The sequence below is a fragment of the Cebus imitator genome, unplaced genomic scaffold (genome assembly GCF_001604975.1).
Source record: "Cebus imitator isolate Cc_AM_T3 unplaced genomic scaffold, Cebus_imitator-1.0 Scaffold642, whole genome shotgun sequence".
Lineage (NCBI taxonomy): Eukaryota > Metazoa > Chordata > Mammalia > Primates > Cebidae > Cebus > Cebus imitator.
In genome coordinates, this window is record NW_016107957.1 from 106,900 (window position 1) to 126,851 (window position 19,952).

Here is a 19,952-nt window from a genome sequence, read left to right on the forward strand (position 1 = left end):
TATTTTCTTAATAAGTTAAATATGCACTTAGCCTATACAGCATTTCCATTTCTTGATATTTATACAAAAAAGGAAAACATGTCCATAAAAAAGATTTACTTGAATAGCTTTATTTATATAGCATAAACTAGAAACAACTGAAAATGTCTATCAACAACTGAATAGATAAACAGAGTGTGGAATATTTACAAATGTATTAGTACTCAACAATAAGAAGGAAATACATGCAGCAACATGGATGTTCTATTATATGAACTTATAGGACAGGGAAATCTTATGAATAGTAACAGGAAATGGATAATTGGTTGCTTGAGACTGGCTTTTGCAAAATATTGACTGAAAGAAGGCATGAAGGAATTTCTGGGATGATGAAAATGTTCTATGTTTTAATTGGGTTGGTTACGAATGCATACATTTGTCACAGGTCATTGAACTGTACGTGTAAAATAGGCACATTTAGTTGTGTGTAAATTATTCCTCAAAAAAGACCATTTAGGAAAGTGCAAAAGCAAAAAGCCACAGTATAATCTTACTAGAAATCATCTGGAAAATAAATCATCTGAGCTTCTATACCAGAAAATAATCCTCATATTTGCTTCAGTGTTATTGAGTGCTAATGAAAATATATCTTAAATAATGTATTGTTTTAAGATATTCAGTAGAAAGATATGTGCTATGATTTTAGTAATCATGTAAGTACCTTGGCAACAAGTTTCATGTAACAAAAAACATCTTTTATGAGAAATATATTCATTTCGGGATCAGAAACTACACGGTTGATGGCTACCTTATGGTTCTTTAATTGAATAAGTACAACCATGTCGGATGTCCTGCTGTGTGAATTTCTCTCACATTTTAGATCCAACTTGGATATAAATGTGACTTGGATCTAAAATGTGGGGATTATTGTTTCTCTAAAAAAAAAAAATTGTTTTGCAAGGCCTCACCAAATGTTCAATTTATTTTTCTTCCCTTTGTATTTCTATGCTAACATATAATTTTATAATTAACTTCTTTCTTGTGCCCTTAATGTAATTTTATGCAACAAACAAAATGATTATATGCACTCTCAACATTTTCACCACAATTTGATGATTTTGTTTATGCAGGGATTTTACATTAGCCCAGAATTCTCAGGCTTAAGTACTGGAGAATCTATATACATACAACTAGAGTTATCTATAACATGGCCTAACCTGCATGAATGTGCCAGTAATTTCCCTTTCTTTCTCAGCATTATTCCCTATTTTCATGACTTAGTTTTTAAGACATGCCTATATTCTACTTTATAGTGACTTAGCTAAGTCTGTTAATGATTTAAATTTCTAGGATACTGTGACAGTTTATGCAGAGAGTGATATAGAATATTTATAATTGTTATTTTTCTGTGACGCCTGGGACATTCAGTCACCATTTTATATGGCCATATAGACATGGATACACAGTACAGTATTTGCATTTTAGAACGATGCTTGGTTTTCCACCTTTCTGTGAGATCTGGCCACTATATTCCTCATAAGAATTCATTTGTACTCTGACTTTTAAAATCATTACCTATTGAAATAAATAGGACATAGTGATTTTATGAAAACATTATTGATAGAGGAAGACAGGTGACTCCAATTGAGCTGAGGGTAGAGCTTGTAGCTCAGTCATGCTGGGTTCAGATTGTTGCAGAAAATACAACAATTCTCAAAATACGTGAAGTTCAACATAAATACAACCAGCAATCTTGAATGCTCAGACGCAGGACCCTCTCCTGCCTGCTCTCTGCTCCTCTGGTGGGGCCTCATGTTCCCTCTGTAGGGTCCCAGAGGCCCTAGTGCCTCCTCTTCTACAGTTTAACCTACCAAGCTGTAATTGCATCTCTGAGATTTTTCTTGGCGGGGAAATAGACTTCAGCTTTGCTGTCTCCATGGAAATACGTAGAAGGGTGGCAGCGAGTGAACGAACAAGTGGGTTTAAGGAAGCAACTCAGTATTGCCATGATCATTGTTTTTGCCTGATGTGAGTAGGGTTTATGGTTGCAGGATTTCTTGTGTAAGACTGGCTTTCCAGCTGACAAAATGAAGAAATAACCACCAATCTAAGAGCCATGTTCTAGATGGTTCTTTTAAACCATTGTAAGTGAATTCTGAATGATAATGGCACTTGCTATTATACTTTTTTTCCTAGGCAGTTTCATTTCTATTCGGTAGTTGGAATCACAACCTTGCTGAACCTGTTTCCTTATAGCAATATCTAGCATTTATAAAACATTCAGTATGTTCCACCCCACCCACTGTGCCAAGCCTTTATGTGCATCATCACAGTTAACTTTCACAACAATCTAATGAAACAGGTGATATGTAGGTACTGGGAAAATGAAAGCGTAAGGAGGTTGGGTAACTTGCCCGAGTTCACACATATAACAAGTAAAGAACTCAGGCTCAAAACCAGTCAGGCAACCTCCAGCGCTGGGCTTTTTATTATTTCCCAATGCTGTCCTGTTATTATTTTTTTTTCCAAGGCATTTATCTCCGTGTGAAATGTTTATTTATCTGTTTCTGTCACAGAATGCTTACTCCTTGATTTCAGAGACATTGCATCCCCAGGTGTAAAACAGCACCTGGCACCAAGTAGATGCTCAGTCAGTATTAAATTAATGATGAGGTACTGCCTTCTGGAGTAAGAAATAAAGGATAAGGCTACTAGATGATTTCTAAGTGCTTACCAATTCTTACATTTTATGAGTATACATTTTAGGAAATGATTTGTTCAAATAGAAAACTCCCCAAACTGCTTAAAAAGGTGGCTTAAAAAATTCTTAACAGCACTACATTAAATATCTATCCACACATGTAGATATTTTGATTGTACACTAACACAAGTTGTACACTGTTTTTGAGGCTGATGCAGTTTCACACCTTTCTGGGGGGAGGGCATTATTTTATGTTGCTGATATCTAACATGTTATCCCTTTAAGATACCTAAAACAAAGCAAACACCCATCCCTGCTTGATTTAGAGGGGTAGGTGGCAACCTAGTTTTGCTATGAGCAGCTCTATGTTCTAAGAAGATCTTGGCTCTTTCCCACTTTTCATTTCTCTCACTAGCCAATTATGTCTGGTAATTGCAAATGAAAGAAGAATTTAAACAAAAGCTATAACACAGAACCACAGAGAACCTGAGGCCAACAGGAACTGCCTGGGCCATTGCATCTCTGGAAGCTAAAGCTGTTTTTAGTGACACTTTCCTATCATCCCTCCTTCTTTCCCTTTTCTATTTTTTAAGCCCTCACCTTTTATCCTATTGCTATCTCCTTCCTGAATATATTGCCTGCTCACTTAGTATTTGAGTGAAAAAAATCTAGCTACTGCAAAAGCAGTATGTCTTTCTACCAGTGACACAATGCCACTGACCTCCGTTCATTCACATCTCCCAAACCCACATTTGGAAACATCTCATCTCCTTCTGTAACTCCATAACTTCTGTAATACTCACCCAGCACCACAACCTAGGCTTTTGAATTTGCCCTCCTGTGCCATCAATACTAATATTCTGTGATCCAAGAACTACTTTCTTCACGCAGGATTCACTAAATAATTTATTTCGTTGAGAAGTTCTAAAGTATAATCTTTTCTTTCTGGAAAAGTACATCACTTAAACATTTCAAGGGAAGACAATTGAAATGAATACACAGGTTCTGACATTTTTCCTTGCTATGTCCTTTAATTGAGCCCTTGCACGTCTCCTCCTTTGGAATAGTCTCAAACCAGAGTTTGGTACCTTGTTCTTTCATGTTGGAGCAGAGTTCATATCATTACTTATATATTTATTTGTTTACTTATTTGAAATAGGTTCTGGTTCTGTTGCCAAGGCTGGAGTGCTGTGGCATAATCACAGCTCACTGCAGCTTTGACCTCCTGGGCTTAAGCGATTTTCTCAAGTAGCTGAAACCACAGGTACACACCACCACGCCTGGCTAATTTTTTGTAGAGATGGGGTTTTGCCATGTTGCCCAGGCTGGTCTCAAACTCCTGGGCTCAAGTAATCCACCCACCTCAGCCTCACAAAGTGCTGGGATTCCTGGCATGAGCCATCATATCCTTATTTCACTTCATGTAGTCCATTCTATAATTGTTTTTGAAGTGTTAATTTCCATTTGTTGTTGTATTTACATTCAGATTATATTCAATGCCCATATTGTATGAGGAGGTTCAATGAAACCGCAGCCAAGCGACATATTAATTTCTGCAAGGATCAGTCTTCTCGCCGAGTCTTTAATCCAGCCGAGACAGCAGCCAAATTAGCATCCAGAGCCCAGGTAACTGTCCCTCCCCAGGTGTTGGCTTTTGTGCCCTTGCATGCCTGGTGTGAGCAGGTAGAATTTCCTAGAGAACCTCAGTTACTTACTCTAAGAAGTGTAAGGGTAAAGAGAACTGATCACTATTACTCATCCGTATGGGAGTTTGCTTCTTTTGAAGGGGAATGCTTTCTAGCTAATGGCATCTTTGGGTGTTGTAGAAAAAAAATATTTCTGGAGTATTTGAAGCTTCTTTGGATGAAGACTTGAATACATAGTGTTTCTATAGCATTACGGAAAAACTCTTTATCCAACAATGGTTATCAATCTTAACCACCCAGAAAAGAATTGCAAATCTGAAGTGAAACTGCCTGAGTTTCACTCACAAGGCAAATGCCCTACAGGTCATGTATTTTGCTCTGTAGAGAAGGGGTCTTCAGCCTTTTATTTAAAGCCACAGAATCAGCAAGTTAAAGGGATATGTGGATGAATGGAAGCAGCTGTTATAATTAGGTACAAATCAATAAAATAACAACCTGAAGTAGAAGATAGTAGATTTACAAACCACAGAACTGGAGCCAGAAAACAGCTCCATACACATCAAAGGTCCCAGGGACATACTTATAATACAGCATAAAAACTATTCGTTTCATAGACATGGCTTAGATGCTATGAAAGTTGGTCTGAATACTTCAAATATATATAGACTGGTTTTTTGTTTATTTGCTTTTGAGACAGGGTCTCACTCTGTTGCCCAGGCTGGAGTGCAATGGTGTAATCACGTCTTATTGCAGGCTGGAGTGCAATGGTGTATTCACCGCCCACTGCAGCTTTGACCTCCCTGTTGCATGTGATCCTCTCACCTCAGCCTCCTGAGTAGCTGGGACTACAGGTTCATGCCACCACGCCCAGCTACTTTTTTTGTATTTTTAGTAGAGGTGGGATCTCACTATGTTGCTCAGACTCCTGGGCCCAAGCGATCTCCCCGCTTTAGCCTCCCAAAGCGCTGGGATTTTAGGTGTAAGCCATCATGCCCAGCCTCTACAGCCTGTTTAGAAAGCTGAGTATTTAATGAGGTGGGACCCTTTCCAACAAAAGCGGATCCCACAGACTATGGATCCTGAGCTCTATCCCCAGAAGCATTAGAGAGTTATTGACTATCTACCATGTACTAGATACCGTGCTGGGTACTGGTTGATCAAGAATTTGTCATTGAAAAATGGAGGGGGACTTGGAGCTGGTACAGTTGGCATATATAGGAGGGCTATGGAAGAAGTCACTGCAATTCTTGGAAGTCTTCAAAGGTAAGCAAACATTTTGCCCTTAAGTATCAAAATGGGTTCACCAGCCTAGAGTTGGGGTTGGGAAGGGCTTTATGCACAAAACATCCAACTTGTGGCCGGAGGCACCCATCTGTGGGGTGGTGGGGCACACCGAAAGCATAGCGTACCTATGAAAGAGGTACAGAGACAGGCAAGATAGGCAGCCAGATATAGAAGGGCTTTAACTCAAGCCAGTTGAGGGAGGAAGAAAAGGGAATTGATTGAATGTACGCCCTAAAATCAAGGACAGCCAGGCCCTCAGGCCTGGAAGCAGGAGCTGGAAAGTCCTCAGGAAGCCAGGCAGTCCTCCTTTGCACTTTGCCATCCCATCTCCTCCTCCTGCTATACTCTGCCTTCTCTTCTCTCTGAAGACTGGCTTTCTTGGCCTTTCTGTCCAATTGGCCTCATGTGTCATCCTATAGGCAATGTGGATTGGGTGAACAGTGGAGACTAGAGTTGCATACAACTGGCTTTTTAGAAAGGTCACTTTTGCAACTACTATTCCACATGGATTAATGGGAGACAAAGTAAGACCCACCACAACAGGGAAAAAATGAGGGCCTAGAACAGGAGGATTAATAGGGTTGTGTGGGAGGGAGAATCTAAGAAATAATTGATGAGACTGAGAAAATGATTAGGCATAGAATAAAAGAGGATCAGGGTTGACTATAAGGTTTTCAGCTCCAGAGCCTGAACAGATAGGAAGACAATCTCTGTAGATAATTGAACATGGGAGGGAGGAGATATGTGTGTTGAGGGGTGGTGGTTATGATAAATAGTTTCATAGATTGAGTCTTTTTTTTTTTTTTTTGAGATGGAGTCTCACTCTGTTGCCCAGGCTGGAGTCCTGTGGCACGATCTTGGCTCACTGTAATCTCTACCTCCCGAGTTCAAGTGATTCTCTTGCCTCAGTCTCCCTAGTAGCTGGGATTATAGGCATCCACCACCACACCTGGTTAACTTTTGTATTTTTAGAAAAGATGGGGTTTCACCATGTTGGCCAGGCTGGTCTCGAACTCTTGACCTCAAGTGATCTGCCTGCCTTGGCCTCCCAAAATGCTGGGATTACAGGCATAAGCCACCATACCCGGCCTAGATTCAGTCTTGTCATCTGAGATAGCATGGGAAGAAGTGCAATGTAGAAAAAGCCAGGATTCTACATTTAGTAGTCAGAGTTTGAATTTCTTTCTTTCTTTCTTTTTTTTTTTTTTTTTTTTTTTTTTTTTTTTTTTTTTTTTTTTTTTTTTGAGACAGAGTCTCAGTCTGTCTCCCAGGCCGGAAGTGCAGTGGCATGATCTCAGGTCACTGCAACCTCCACCTCTCAGGTTCAAGTGATTATTGTTCCTCAGCTTTCTGAGTAGCTGGGATTACAGGCACCCACCACCACACCTGGCTAATTTTTGTATTTTGGTAGAGACAAATTTTCACCATGTTATCAAGGCTAGTCTCGAACTCCTGATCTGCCTGCTTCAGCCTCCCAAAGTGATGGGATTACAGGCATGAACCACCGTACCCAACCAGGGTTTGAATTTCGATTCTATAATTTAGGTAAACTTGGCCGAGTTACGTAAATTCTTGGAGATTCGTTTTCATCTATAAAATGGGGTTAATCATGTGTGCCTTGCTGAGTTGTTGGGAAACGTATAGTTAAGTGAAGTGCCCCGCTCAGTGTCTTGCACACAGGGACTCCTCCCTTCCTCTCTCCACATTACCCCACCCTCCCCTTCTCCAGTAGCCTTTTCCAGTTGATACGATTGGCACCACACTTTTGGAGGAATGTGACTACTTTGGGCTTGAATACAGCCTAATTATGGAAAAGTTCCTAAGTATAAGTCTACCTACATTTTGTAAAGCAGTAAAGGGTGTGTTACATTTCTACGAATGGTTCTTCTTACCAGTTAGTCGGCTTTAGTGGGGCCAAAGAGAGCACAGGGAAGCAGCAAACGGAAGTGTTGTTATTCCTGAAGAAGGCCAGCTGGCTGTCCTGAGTGTAACCAGTGACTTGGCCCCATTCCTCTCCTTGTTTTCCAGAGCCGAGTGGTGATTGGGAACACAGAAGAAAAATTGCTTGCTTTCTGCATTCCTTCACTCGCTGTAGAGTGTATCTGAACAGCCGTATTTGTTTCCCTTGTGCCAGCTTCACCCCTTTGGGGCCTTGTCTAATAGTGAAGCTTATTCAGAAATGGAGCAAGAAGGGAGGGGTTGTTTCAGTTTTGAAGGGCTGTTAACAACACAGCCGAAATATGTTTCTATTTTAAACATAATCAACTTTTAAAATGTGTCATACCCTTAACCAAAAGAGACCAATATGGACCTCTAAAAATAGCTTTCTTTGTGTGGATGGGGATGAGCTGCCTGCTATAGGCTCACAGCCATTCTTGCCCAAGTGAGAATTCTCACTTGGTGTAACAGGTTACCTTTATACTGCAGTTTCCATGGAACTGGAGGTGGGATCAACAGCAAGGTAAAAGGAGCATGTGAGAAACCTTTTGGCCCTTATTTGGTTTTAACATAGCTATTCTGCTGCTGCTGCTGCTCTGCAGGGAGGGGTATGGCGTAGGGATGTTGGAATTTCATGCTTAAAACATTTGCTGCCTGCCAATCTGTTTTTCTTCTCTGTTCATATTAAAAAAAACAAAATAATCTTCAAGTGTAATGAAAAAAACAAAATGTTCTTTAACCATATCCTTATTGACATTAAGTGATTTATGTCTCCATACAACTCATTTTATAGGATAAGCATACCACCAGCAACCCCAAGAGCTTAATTATGAAAGGGAAGGAAAACCCAGATATGGCTTTGAGCAGCAGCTGGGAGGACACGAACCAAGCTAACTGAAAAGCAGGGTTTGTGTCCCTTTCCTCAGGACTCAGGGAGTCCCTGCAGATGATGGCAGTCTGCTCCTGGTGAAGGGGAAACAGCTGTACCTCCTATGTGGTACCTGAGGTTACAGAGGGTGTCCTCTGTGTCTCCCTTTCTTTCTCTCTCTGTAGGGTAAGGCTCAGATGGGTCCAAAAAAAGAACCAACTGTTACCAGTGCCGTGGGAGCTTTGCTGCAGAACAGGGCCCTCGTGGTCACGAATGAAGTCCCAAACAAGTCAGGTGAGTCTGAGCATGCATTTCAGCTCTCACATGATGGGGGTCAGAGGAGACCACTCTTGGGTTTGGGATTCCCTGGTAGTCTGCAAAAACTCTAAGGTATTCACAGTTGCTTTTTGTTACAAAGATATGTGGGTTAGAGGTTAAAGCTTATTTGCTAAAAGGAAATATTTCTTAATTTATCAGGATTACACAACTTTCAGTGTGTACAAGTCAAATTCAATTACTGCAATGAGAGTCTAGAGCCATTGTTCTCCAGTCTAGTAAAATTGAAGAGATTGGAAATAGAAGACCATGTGTCATGTTTGTGTTGAAAATAAGGGGAAAGTTTCTTTTCTAGAAATAAATACTGATGCTCCTCAATTTATGATGGGGCTACATCCTGATAAACCCATTGTAAATAGAAATATCCTAAGTCAAAATGCATTTAATACCCCAATAAACTGATCTAAAGTTGAAAAACCTTACATCAAACTATCGTAAGTCAAGAATTGTCTGCACAGTCATCCCTCAGTATCCACAGGGGATTGGTTCCAGGGCCCTGGCGGATACCAAAATCTAGTGGATACTTTAGTGGATGCTCAAGTTCCTGATATAAAACGGTGTAGAATTTGTATATAAGCTACTCACATCCTCCTGTCTACACTAAATCATCTCCAGATTACTTGTAATACCTAAGGCAATATAAATGCTATGTGAGCAGTTATGCTATATTCAAATTTTTGTATTTAAAAAAATTATTGATACAGTTGGGTTTTATTTATTTATTTTTAATGTTCTCCATCTGTAGTTGTTAAATCTGCAGATATGGAACCCATGGGAACAGAGGCTGACTGTAATTTCTTCAAAGTGACAGCAAGACATAACCATAGGTGCCATCCTAATGGGGATGAGGCAGTATTTCATTTTAGTTTTGATTTGCATATCTCTAATGATTTGTGAGGTTAAGCATCTTTTCAAATACTTATTGACCATTTGTGTATCTTCTTTGAAAAAATGTCTGTTCAAGTCCTTTGCCCATTTTTGAATTTTGTTGTTGACTTTTAGGAATTATCTATGTATTCTGAATATTAATCCCTTATCAGCCATTTGGTTTATAAATATTCCAGAGGTTGCCTTTTTACTTTGTTGATATTCTTTGTGTGTGTGTGTGTGTGTGTGCACGTCTGTGTGTGTGTGCGTGTGTGTGTGTGTGTATGTGTGTGTGTTTGATTTTGAGATAGGGTTTCACTCTTTGCCCAGGCTGGAGTGCAGTGGCACAATCATGGCTCACTGCAGCTTCAACCTCCCAAGCTCAAGTCATCCTCACACCTCATCTTCCCAAGTAGCTGGGACTACAGGCATGTGCCACCATGACCAGATAATTTTTAGTTTTTTTGTAGAGATGAGTTCTCACTATGTTGATATTCTCTTGATTCACAAATATTTAAAATTTTTACGAAGTCCAATTTGTCTATTTTTCTTTGGTTGCCTCTGGCAACCAAGAAATCAAAGAAATTGGATTAATCCTTGCCTAATCCAGGGTCAGAGAAGTTTACTCCTATGTTTTTGCCTAAGCTAAGCCTAGCTGTAGATCTTACGTTTTAGGTCTTTGATCCATTTTGGGTTAATTTTTAATATGTGATGTTAGGTAAGGGTCTAGCTTCATTCTTTTGCATGTGATTTCCCCATTCAACCAATGGGTTTGGCACCCTTGTCAAAAATCATTTGACCATATAAACAAGGGTTTATTTTTGGACTCTATTCTATTTCATTGGTTTATATTCCTGTCTTTATGCCAATATTACATTGTCTTGGTTACTATAGCTTTTAGTAAGCTTTGACATCAGGAACCATGAGTCCTCCAAGATTGTTTTGGCTATTTGGGATCCTTTGACATTCCATATGAATTTCAGGTTGGGATTTTCTATTTCTGTAAGAAACATTCAGACTTTAATAGGGATTGCCCTGAATTGTAGATTGCTTTGGTTAATAAGGACATCTTAACAATAGTAAGTCTTCAAATCCATGAACATGGAATATATTTCTGTTTATGTCCTCTTTAATTTCTTTCAGCAATGTTTTGTAGTTTTCATTGTACAACTCTTTTGCCTCATTGCTTAAGTTTATTCTTAAGTGTTCTTTTTGATGTTATTATAAATGTAATTGTCTTCAAAATTTCTTTTTTTGTTTGTTCATTGTTAGTGTACAGAAACACAACTAATTTTCATATGTTGGCATTCTGTTCTGCTACTTTGATGAGTTAATTTATTGGTTCTAATAAGTTTTTTTGGTGATATCTTTGGATTTTCTGCTTATAAGATCATAGCATCTGTGAACAGAGATAATTTTACTTCTTCCTTTCCTGTTTGGATGCCTTTTAATTTTTTTTTCTTGCCTAATTGTTCTGGTTGGAACTTCTAGCACTACATTAAATAGAAGTGGTGAAAATTAGCATCTTTGCATTGTTCTTGATCTTAGAAGAAATGTTTTCAGTCGTTCAGCCTTGAGTATGGTGATCTCTGAGGGTTTTACATATACGGTTTTTATTATGTTGAGGCAGTTTGCTTCTATTCTTAGTTTGTTGAATTTTTTTTATCATAAAAGGGTGTGGAATTTTCTCAAATGCTTTTTCTGCATCAGTTGAGATGATGATGTAATTTTTGTTCTTTATTCTGTAAATGTAGTGTACATTGATTGATTTTCCTATGTTGAACCATCCCTGTATCTCAGGAACAAATCCCACCTGGTTATGGTATATATCCTTTTAATGTGCTACTGAACTTGATTTGTTAGTATTTTCTTGATAACTTTTGCATTAATGTTCATAAGGGACATTGTTTTCTTATAGTGTCTTTATCTGGCTTTGGTGTCAGGGTAGTCTTGGCCTCATTGAATGAATCAGGAATGTTCCCATCTCTTCAATATGTTTGGGAAATGTTTGAGAACAGTTGGTGTTAGTTCTTCCTTAAATGTTTGGTAGAATTCACCAGTGACGCACTCAGCTCCAGAGCATTTTATTATTTTTTTTTTGTCATGAGATTTTTGATGATTAATTCAATCTCCTTAATAGTTGTAAGTCTATTCAAATATTCTATTTATTCATGATTTACTTTAGGTAGGTGTTGTATTTTTTTTAGGAATTCATCCATTTCATTGAGGTTATCCAATTTTTTGGCACATATTTTTGCATAATACTCTCATGAGATCCTTTTTATTTCTGTAGGATTGGTAGTTATATCTCCACTTTCATTTCTTATTTTAGTAATTTGAGTGTTTTCTCTTTTAATTTAATTTTATTTATTTTTATATTTTTGAGAGAGCCTTACTCTGCCACCAAGGCTGGATTGCAGTGGCAACATCTCAGCTCATTGCAACCTCCACCTCCTGGGTTCAGGGGATTCTCCTATTTCAGCCTCTCCAGTAGCTGGGACCACAGGCACACACCACCATGTGTGGCTAATTTTTGTATTTTTATTAGAGACAGTGTTTTGCTATGCTGGCTAGACTGTTCTTGAAATCCTGGCCTCAAGTGATCTGCCCACCTTGGTCTTGCAAAGTCCTGGGATTACAGAGGTGAGCCGCTGTGCCTGGCCTCTTTCTTTTTTTATTAGTCTATCAAGCTAATGGTTTTTATTTTCTTTTTAAGTTCAGGGGTACATATGAAGGATGTGCAGGTTTGTTACATAGGTAAACATGTGCTATGGTGGTTTGCTGCACAGATTGTCCCATCACTTAGGTATTAAGCCCAGCATCCATGAGCCATTCTTCCTGATGCTCTCCCTCCTTTCCCCCATTCTCCAACAGGCCCCAGTGTGTGTTGTTCCCCACCATGTGTCTATGTGTTCTCATCATTCAGCCCCCACTTATAAGTGAGAACACATGGTATTTGGTTTTCTGTTCCTGCATAAGTTTGTGGAAGATAATGGCCTCCAGCTTTATCCATGTCCCCACAAAGGATACCATCTCATTCCTTCTGTGGCTGCATAGTATTCCATGGTGTGTATGTAGCACATTTTCTTTATTCAGTCTATCGTTGATGGGCATTTAGGTTGATTCCATGTTTTTGCTATTGTGAATAGTGCTGCACTAAAAATAGGCATGCATGCATCTTTATAATAGAATTATTTATATTCCTTTGGGTATGTACCCAGTAATGGGATTGCTGGGTCAAATGGTACTTCTGCCTCTAGATCTCTGAGGAATCACCACACTGTCTTCCACAATGGTTAAACTAATTTACACTTTCACCAACAGTGTAAAAGTGTTTTTTTTTTTCTCTACTAACTAGCCAGCATCTGTTATTTTTTAAATTTTTAATAGCCATTCTGATTGGTGTAAGATGGTATCTCATTGTGGTTTTGATTTGCATTTCTCTAATGTTCAGCGATGCTGAACTTTTCTCATGTTTGTTGGCTGCATGTATGTCTTCTTTTGAAAAAATGTCTGTTTGTGTCCTTTGCTTACATTTTAATAAAGTTGTTTTTATCTTTTAAATTTGTTGAAGTTCCTTGTAGCTGCTACATATTAGACTTTTGTCAGATGGATAGATTGCAAACATTTTCTCCCATTCTGTAAATTGTCTCTTCACTCTGATGATAGTTTCTTTTGCTGTGCAGAAGCTCTTTCATTTAACTAGATCCCATTTGTCAATTTTTTCATTTGTTCCAATTGTTTCTGGTGTCTTCATCATGAAATATTTGCCCATGCCTATATTCTGAATGGTATTGCCTAGATTTTCTGATTTTCTTCTATGGTTTTTATAGCTTTGGGCTTTACATTTAAGTCTTTAATCTATCTTGAAAATTGATTTTTGCAGATAGTGTAAGGAAGGGGTCCAGTTTCAATTTTCTGCATATGGCTGGCCAGTTATCTCACACCATTTATTAAATAAAGAATCCTTTCTTCATTGATTGTTTTTGTCAAGTTTGTCAAAGATCTGATGGTTGTAGGTGTGCAATCTTATTTCTGGGTTTTCTATTCTGTTCCATTGGTCCCTGTGTCTTTTTGTACCAGTGCAATGTTGTTTTGGTTACTGTAGCCTTGTAGCATAGTTTGAAGTCAGGTAGTACCTCTAGCTTTGTTCTTTTTGCTTAGGATTGTCTTGACTATTCAGGCTCTGTTTTGATTTTATATAAATTTTAAAATCGTTTTTTCTGACTCTGTGAAGAATGTCAATGGTGGTTTAATGGGAATAACAGTGAATCTATAAATTGCTTTGGGCAGTATGTCAGTTTTCATGATATTGATTCTTTCTATCCATGAGCATGGTATATTTTTCCATTTGTGTCATTTCTGATTTCTTTGAGCAGTGGTTTGTAGTTCCCTTTGAAGAGGCTCTTCATTTCCATTATTAGCTGTATTCCTGGGCATCTTATTCTTTTTGTGGCAATTGTGAATGGAGGTTCACTCGTGATTTGGCTCTCAGCTTGCCTGTTGTTTGTATATAGGAATGCTAGCAATTCTTGCACATTGATTTTGTATTTTGAGACTTTGCTGAAATTGCTTACCAACTTAGGAAGTTTTGGTCTGAGACAATGGGGTTTTCTAGATATAGGATCATGTCATCTGCAAACAAAGATAGTCTGACTTCCTCTCCTCCTATTTGAATCCTCTTTATTTATTTGTCTTTCCTGATTGCCCTGGCCAGAACTTCCAATACTATGTTGAATAGGAGTTGTGAGAGACAGCCTCTTTGTCTTGTGCCAATTTACAAGAGGAATGCTTCCAGCTTTTGCTGAATTAGTATGATATTGGCTGTGGGTTTGTCATATATGGAACTTATTATTTTGAAGTGTGTTCCTTTAATACCTAGTTTATTGAGAGTTTTTAACATAAAGGGATGTTAACTTTTACTGAAGGACTTTTCTGCATCTATTGAGATAATCATGTCTTTAGATCTGTTTATGTAATGAGTCACATTTATTGATTTGTTTACATTGAACCAATGTTGCATCCCATGGATGAAGCCTACTTAATTGTAGTGGATAAGCTTTTTGATGTGCTGCTGGATTCAGTTTGCCAGTATTTTGTTGAGGATTTTTGCATTGATGTTCATCAAGGGTATTGGCCTGAAGTTTTTGTTGTTGTTGTTGTTGTTGTTGTTGTATCTCTGCCAGGTTTTGGTATCAGGATAATACTGGCCTCACATAATGAGTTAGGGAGAACTGGGCATGCTAGCTCACACCTGTAATCCCAGCACTTTGGGAGGTCAAGACTGGCAGATCACTTGAGGTCAGGAGTTTGAGACCAGCCTGGCCAACATGGCAAAACGCTGTCTCTACTAAAAATACAAATTAGCTGGGTATTGTGGCAGGTGCCTGTAATTCCAGCAACTCAGGAGGCTGACTCATGAGAATCACAAATCTGCCACCTCAGTCACTGGGAGACAGAGGTTGCAATGAGCTGAGATTGAGCCACTGCCTTCCAGCCTGGGTGACAGAGCAAGACTTCATCTAAAAAAAAAAAAATAGTTAGGCAAGATCCCCTCCTTTTCAATTTTTTGAAATAGTTTCAGTAGAAATAGTATCAGCTCTTCTTTTTTCCTCCAGTAGAATTTGTCTGTGAATCTATCTGGTCCTGGGCATTTTTTGTTTGTTTGGTTTTGGCTGGTAGGCTGTTTATTACTGCCTAAATTTCAGAACTTTTTACTTACCTATTCAGGCATTCAGTTTCTTCCTGGTTCAGTCTTGGGAGGATGTATGTGTCCAGAAATTTATCCATTTCTTCTAGAATTTCTAGTTTGTGTGCACAGGGATGTTTATAGTATTCTCTGATGGTTGTTTGTATCTCTGTGGGGTCAGTGGTGATATTCTCCTTATCACTTCCAATTGTGTTTATTTAAATCTTTTCATTTTATTCTTTATTAGTCTAGTTAGCAGTATATCTTATTAATTTAAAAAATCAGTTCTTGGATTCATTGATTTTTTGAAAGGTTTTCTGTTTTTTACATTCTGCAGTTCAGCTCTGATCTTGATTATTTCTTGTCTTCTAGCTTTGGGTTTGTTTGCTCTTGGTTTTCTAGTTCTTTTAGTAAGTAAGCTGTCAATTTGAGATCTTTCTAGCTTTTTGATGTGGGCATTTAATGTTATAAATTTCCCTCTTAACACTGCTTTAGCTGCATCCCAGAAATTCTGGTACATTGTATCTTTGTTCTCCTTAGTTTCAAAGAACTTGATTTCTGCCTTAATTTCATTATTTACCCATGAGTCATTCGGGATTAGATTGTCCAGTTTCTATGTAGTGATGTGGTTTTGAATTAATTTCTTAATCTTGAATTCTGATTCAATTGTACTATAGTCTGACAGACTGTTTGCTATTATTTCAGCTCTTTTGCTTTTGCTGAGGAGTGTTTTATTTCTGATTATATGATCGATTTTAGAGCAAGTGCCATGTGGCAATGAGAAAAATGTATATTCTGTTGTTTGCGGCTGGAGAGTTCTGTAGATATCTATCAGGTCCACTTTATCCAGAGCTGAATTCAAGTCCTAAATATCTTTGTTAACTTTCTGTCTTGATGATCTGTCTAATAGTGTCAGTGGGGTGTCAAAGTCTCCCATGATTATTATTTGCGAGTCTCAGTCTCTTTGAAGGCCTCTAAGAACCTGCTTTATGAATCTATGTGTTCCTGTATTGGGTGCGTATATATTTAGGAAGGTAAGCTCTTCTTGTTGAATAGAACCCTTTACCATTATGTAATGCCTTTCTTTTGTCTTTTTTGAACTTTGTTAGTTAGTTAGTTAGACCGTTTGTTTGTTTGTTTGTTTGTTTTTGAGTTAGAGTCTCACTCTGTCTCCCAGGCTGGAGTGCAGTGGTACAGTCTTGGCTTACTGCAAACTTCACTTCCTTGTTTAAGTGATTCTCCTGCCTCAGCCTGCTGAGTAGCTGGGATTACAGGCACCCACCACCATGCCCCGTTAATTTGTGTGTGTGTGTGAGTGTGTGTGTGTGTGTGTGTGTGTGTGTGTGTGCGCGCGCGCGCGCGCAGATGGGATTTAACCATGTTGGCCAGGGTGGTCTGAACTCCTGATCTCAGGTTATCCACCTGCCTCAGCCTCCCAAAGTGCTGGGATTACAGGTGTGAGTCACTGCACCCACCCTTTGTTGATTTAAAGCCTGTTTTTGTCAGAAACTGGGATTGCAACCCCTGCTTTTTTTCAGTCTTCCATGTGCTCAGTAAATTTTCCTCCGTTCCTTTATTTTGAGCTTGTGTGTGTCTTTGCATGTGAGATGGGTCTCTTGAACACAACATACTCGTGGGTCCTAGGTCTTTATCCAGACTGCTGCTTTGTGTCTTTTAATTGGGGAATTTAGCCCATTTACATTTAAGGTTAGTATTGTTATGTGTGAATTAGATCCTGTCATCATGATGCTAGCTGATTATTTTGCAGACTTGGTTCTGTGTTTGCTTCATAGTATCACCGGTCTGTGTATTTCAGTATGTTTTTGTAGTGGCTTGTAATGGTTTTTCCTTTCCATATTTAGTGCTTCCTTCAGGAGCTCTTGCAAGGCACATTTGGTGGTAAGAAATTCCCTCATCATTTGCTTGTCTGAAAAGGATCTTGTTTCTCCTTTGCTTATGAAGCTTAGTTTGGCTGGATATAAAATTCTGGGTTAGAAATTCTTTTCTTTAAGAATGTTGACTTTTGGCCCCCAGTCTCTTCTAGCTTCTAAGGTTTTGGCTGAGAGATCTGCTGTTAGTCTGATGGCTTCCCTTTGTAGGTGACCTGGCTTTTCTCTCTGGCTGCCCTTAACTAACATTTTTTCTTTCATTTCAAACTTGGAGAATCTGATTATTATGTGCCTTGGGGATGATCTTCTCATGGAATATTTTACTGGAGTACTCTGCATTTCCTGAATTTGAATATTGGCCTGTCTTGCTAGGTTGGGGAAGTTCTGGATGATATCCTGAAGTGTATTTTCCCACTTGGTTCCATTCTCTCTGTCTCTTTCAGATACCCCAATCAGTTGTAGATTTGGTCTCTTTACATAATCCCATATTTCTCAGAGGTTTTGCTCATTTTTTTCATTTTTCTTTCTCTATTCTTGTCAGCCTGTCTTATTTCAGAAAGCTAGTCTTCAAGCTCTGAGATTCTTTCTTCCACTTAGTCTATTCTGTTATTAATACTTGTGATTGCATGTGAAGTCCTGTAGTGTGCTTTTCAGCTCTAGCAGATTGGTTATGTGCCTCTTTAAATGGCTGTTTTGGCTCTCAGCTCCTGTATTGTTTTATTGTGAGTCTTAGCTTCTTTAGATTGGTTTACAACATGCTACTTTATCTCAGCAAAGTTTGTTACCTACCTTCTGAAACCTACTTCTGTCATTTCAGCCATCCCAGCCTCAGCCTAGTTCTGAGCCCTTGCTGAAGAGGTGTTGCAGTCATTTTAAGGAAAAAGAGCACTCTGGCTTTTTGAGTTTTCAATGCTTTTGCACTGATGCTTTCTTATCTTAGTGGGTTTATCTACCTTTGATTTTTGACGTTGTTGATCTTTGGATGGGGTTTTCTTGTTTTCTGTTTGTCTGTTTTTCTTTTAATGGTCTGGCTACTCTTTCATAGGGCTGCTACAGTTTGCTGGAGGTCCACTCCAAACCTTAGTTTCCTTGTTTTTTTTGTGTGTGTGTTTTGTTTTTTTCGTACCTTGAGGTATCACCTGTGAAGGTTGTGAAATAGCAAAGATGGCAGCCAATCTTTTCCTCTGGAAGCTCTGTCCCAGGGGTACTGACCCTTTGCTGTCCCAAATGTACCTGTAGGAGGTAGCTGAAGACTCCTGTTGGGAGGTCTTACCCAGACAGGATCAGGAACCTGCTTAAAGAAGCAGTCTGGATGCTTTTTGATAGAGAAGCTGTACTGTAGTTGAGGTTCCTTCAGCCCCTGATTGGTTTGGCCTCTCCAGGGCCCACAGGCTATACAAGCTGAGAAGCCAAATGACCAAGTTGGCAGCCTGCCCCACCCCTCAGGCACTTTATCCTGGGGAGAACACAGGCCAGGGTGGCCAGAGGCCCCTGTGGGTGGGACCTGACTGGAAGTACCTGCCCCACTAGGGGAAGTGGATCGGGGCCTTGCTTAAAGAAGCAGTCTGACCATACCTCAACAAAACTGCTGTGCTGTGGTAACGAATTGCCTCTGCCCCTGTCAGCTAGGACTCTCCAAAGCCCACAGGGCAGAATGGCTGAGTCATCCAACCAACCTAAGTGGCAGCCCTCCACTCCTCTGGGCACTTCATCCCAGGAGAGATCAGAGCTCTGTCTGTAATACATGCAGGCAGGCAAGGCTGGAGGGTCCAGCTGGAAGTTTCTACCCAGTGAGGAAGAAGCAGTTTTGCCATGATCTGGCAAAGCTGCTGTGTTGTGCTGCTAGGGGAACCCTTCCTCATCTGAACTATTTAGACTCTCCAAAACCCAGAGGCTGGAATGGCTAAGTCGACAAAATAGCAGAGGTGTTGCCCACCTCTCTTTCCTGAAGGCTCCATCCTGTGTCAGGCAGGCTCTACTCTGTTGCTGATGGCTTGCTGGAATTCCAAGACAGTGGGTCTTATCTTGTGAGGTACATTGGAAGTGGAGTCTACAGAATGATGCTGCTTGGCTCCCTGGATTCTGCCCCCTTCCTAGGGGTACGTGCACCTTGCCTGCATTGCAGAAAAACTGGAATATTTAAAGCTCCTGGGTTTCTGTGTGTACCTGAGCAGTTGCTCTGCCAAGACTCCACCCAGCTCTATGTAACAGACCCAAAGCTCTGGTGGCATGGGCTCACAAGGGGATCTCCTGATCCATAGGTTGCAAAGATTCATGGCAGAGCATGGTTTCCTGGGTCACATAGCCACTCACTGCTTCCCTTGGCTGGGGGTGGGGGTTCCCTTGGCTCTGTGTCACTCTTGGATGGGCCATCACCCCACCCTACTTTTCTTCATTCTTGGTGTGTTGAGTTGTTTCCCTAATCAGTCCGAATGCAAGAACCTGGATATTTCAGTTAAAGGTGCTGTATTCACTTGCCTGTTTTGTTCCTCTCTGTGAGTGCTGAGGACCACAGCTGCTTCCAATCGGTCATCTTGACCCCTTCTCCCATGGTTTTTCAATGTATGGATTCTTTTCAAAGAACCAACTTCTGGTTTTATTGATTTTTCTCTCTTATTTTTATCTTCTTGATTTCTTTTCTCTCTGTCTAACCTTTATTTACTTGATTCCACTAGCTTTTGATTTCATTTGTTCTTATTTCTCATTCCTTAATTTGCAAAGTTAGATTGTTGATTTGAGATCTTTTTCTTTTTTT

General features: G+C 39.5%; 1 protein-coding gene across 1 annotated transcript in view; it reads left to right on the top strand.

Annotated features, from left to right (window-relative positions):
- Positions 1 to 19,952, top strand: part of ZC2HC1B (zinc finger C2HC-type containing 1B) — a 66,122-nt gene that overhangs the window by 22,067 nt on the left and 24,103 nt on the right. The window contains exons 5-6 of the mRNA XM_017517742.1: positions 4,167 to 4,306; positions 8,602 to 8,710. Of these exons, the coding sequence (XP_017373231.1) occupies positions 4,167 to 4,306; positions 8,602 to 8,710 (249 nt within the window). The remainder of the gene's footprint in view (positions 1 to 4,166; positions 4,307 to 8,601; positions 8,711 to 19,952) is intronic.